Source organism: Numenius arquata, chromosome 9 (genome assembly GCF_964106895.1).
Source record: "Numenius arquata chromosome 9, bNumArq3.hap1.1, whole genome shotgun sequence".
NCBI classification, from domain to species: domain Eukaryota; kingdom Metazoa; phylum Chordata; class Aves; order Charadriiformes; family Scolopacidae; genus Numenius; species Numenius arquata.
Window position 1 is genome coordinate 24,694,736 of NC_133584.1, and position 1,651 is coordinate 24,696,386.

General features: G+C 40.8%; 1 protein-coding gene across 1 annotated transcript; it reads right to left on the reverse strand.

Moving 5' to 3' along the window:
• GPR148 (G protein-coupled receptor 148) lies at positions 1-1,059 on the reverse strand. The gene has a single exon (XM_074153991.1). The coding sequence runs from the start codon at positions 1,057-1,059 to the stop codon at positions 1-3; it is 1,059 nt and encodes a 352-aa protein (XP_074010092.1).
• Between the last annotated feature and the right edge of the window lie 592 nt (positions 1,060-1,651).

A 1,651-nucleotide genomic window follows, 5' to 3' on the forward strand; every position in this document is an offset into this window, starting at 1 on the left:
TCAGGATAGTGATGGAGCAGGTGACACCAGGTGAAGATGCTTCCTTCTGACAATGGATTTGAGAGATGCTGAGATCTCTCTGTATCGAAGCCCATACAGAAAAGGAAACAAAACTTTAGGCAGAATCATCAGGACATTGCAGACTGTCAGGGAGACCCAGATTCCAGTCTGCAATCTAGCGACAACATTAATGCAGAAGAATGATTCTATAAACAGGGCCAAGAGTGGAAAGAAGTAAAAAAATAACACAGTGTTGTGCATTAAGAATGTTACACTGGCTCTGGAGCAGATGCTCTCCCATATACCCGATTGTTTGGTTTTAAAATACAGAATAACATAGCAACAAAATATTAGAGACAGGCAGAGAATGATAACCGTGGTAGAAAGCCAGAAACAGAGTTTCACAGCATCAGTCCCATTCAGAGTCAGTATTAGTATTACTGGAACCGAGCACATTTCCAGGACAGAGGGCACAAAGCTGTTTGTGCTTGATAGCACCAAGAAGAAAATCCCAGGGAAAGCCCCAGAATACATCCATAGTAATACAATAATTTTTTTTGTTTGTGAAGGTGGCATAATAGTAATGTAGCGCAAAGGAAACAAAATAGCTATGTACGTGTCCAAGACTATCGCAGCAGCTGTGAACAATCCTCCACAGTAAGCCACCGCCAGCAGAAATAACAGGAGGACACAAGCTTCCTTTGGGAGATGGACATGTGCTGCACTGAGAACAGCAGACAGGGTGTAGAACAACAGGTAGATCAGATCAGCAAGCAGAGCATTTCCCAGCAGCATGTACCTTGTTTCCTGACGGATGCTAAACCTAGAGAAGATCACAAACAAGATGGTAGGAATGATGAGGATACCTGCCACAAGGCAGACAACTGGAGGGATTAAAAGCATCTTCATGTTTGTGCTTGGTGGATTGAGAGACCATTCCTCCAGCAAATAGTTCAAAGAAGCATCATCCAAATTCGAGGAACTGTTGAACTCTGTCTCCCTGAGGTATTGTGCAGTTGCATTCGCTCTCTTTACTACAGCACACCTGGAGAAGTCCATTTCCTTAGGGTTTTGGAATGATTGTCTGACTTGGAGAATGCAAGATCTTCTATGCTGAATCCTTAGAAAGGCAAATGAAGCAGAAGATGCAAAAAGCCTTTGGAAGCAAAGTGATTTCTGCAGCAAATTCTACCAGCTCTTCTCAAGGACAGAAAGTTGAAACTTGGAAGTCAGTTTTGTGGTGCCAAAAGATGTTTTTGCCTAAAGTGGAATCTTCTTTTCTTTCTGCAAAACCTAATGTTTAGAATTGAGAACAAATGTTTGTGTGCTTTAAAAAAGTATAAATCCTCCAGCTAGCTCTTTAATCGAAAATGAATTGGTTGATCATCGCCAGTAATTTGAGTTTGTTCTCACCACGTTATCACTCTGAGGCAGATGAAGTATTAGCTTGATTAAACAAATATGCAATGATACAGAACAGCATTCCATGTGTACGGATGCAGGAAAGTCATAAATGTGATTGGGTGACGTTTTGTACCAATTTGTATGCAACAACACCATTGATTTAAAGTGATCAATAAAACCAGCTCTCAATCCTGTTGTAAAATTGTATTGCAATGGCTGTAGTGAATGAAATTATCTTATTTACAGA

Bases quoted from the DNA above. Each gene is read 5' to 3' on its own strand.
- GPR148 (XM_074153991.1), bottom strand. From the start codon at position 1,059: ATGGACTTCTCCAGGTGTGCTGTAGTAAAGAGAGCGAATGCAACTGCA.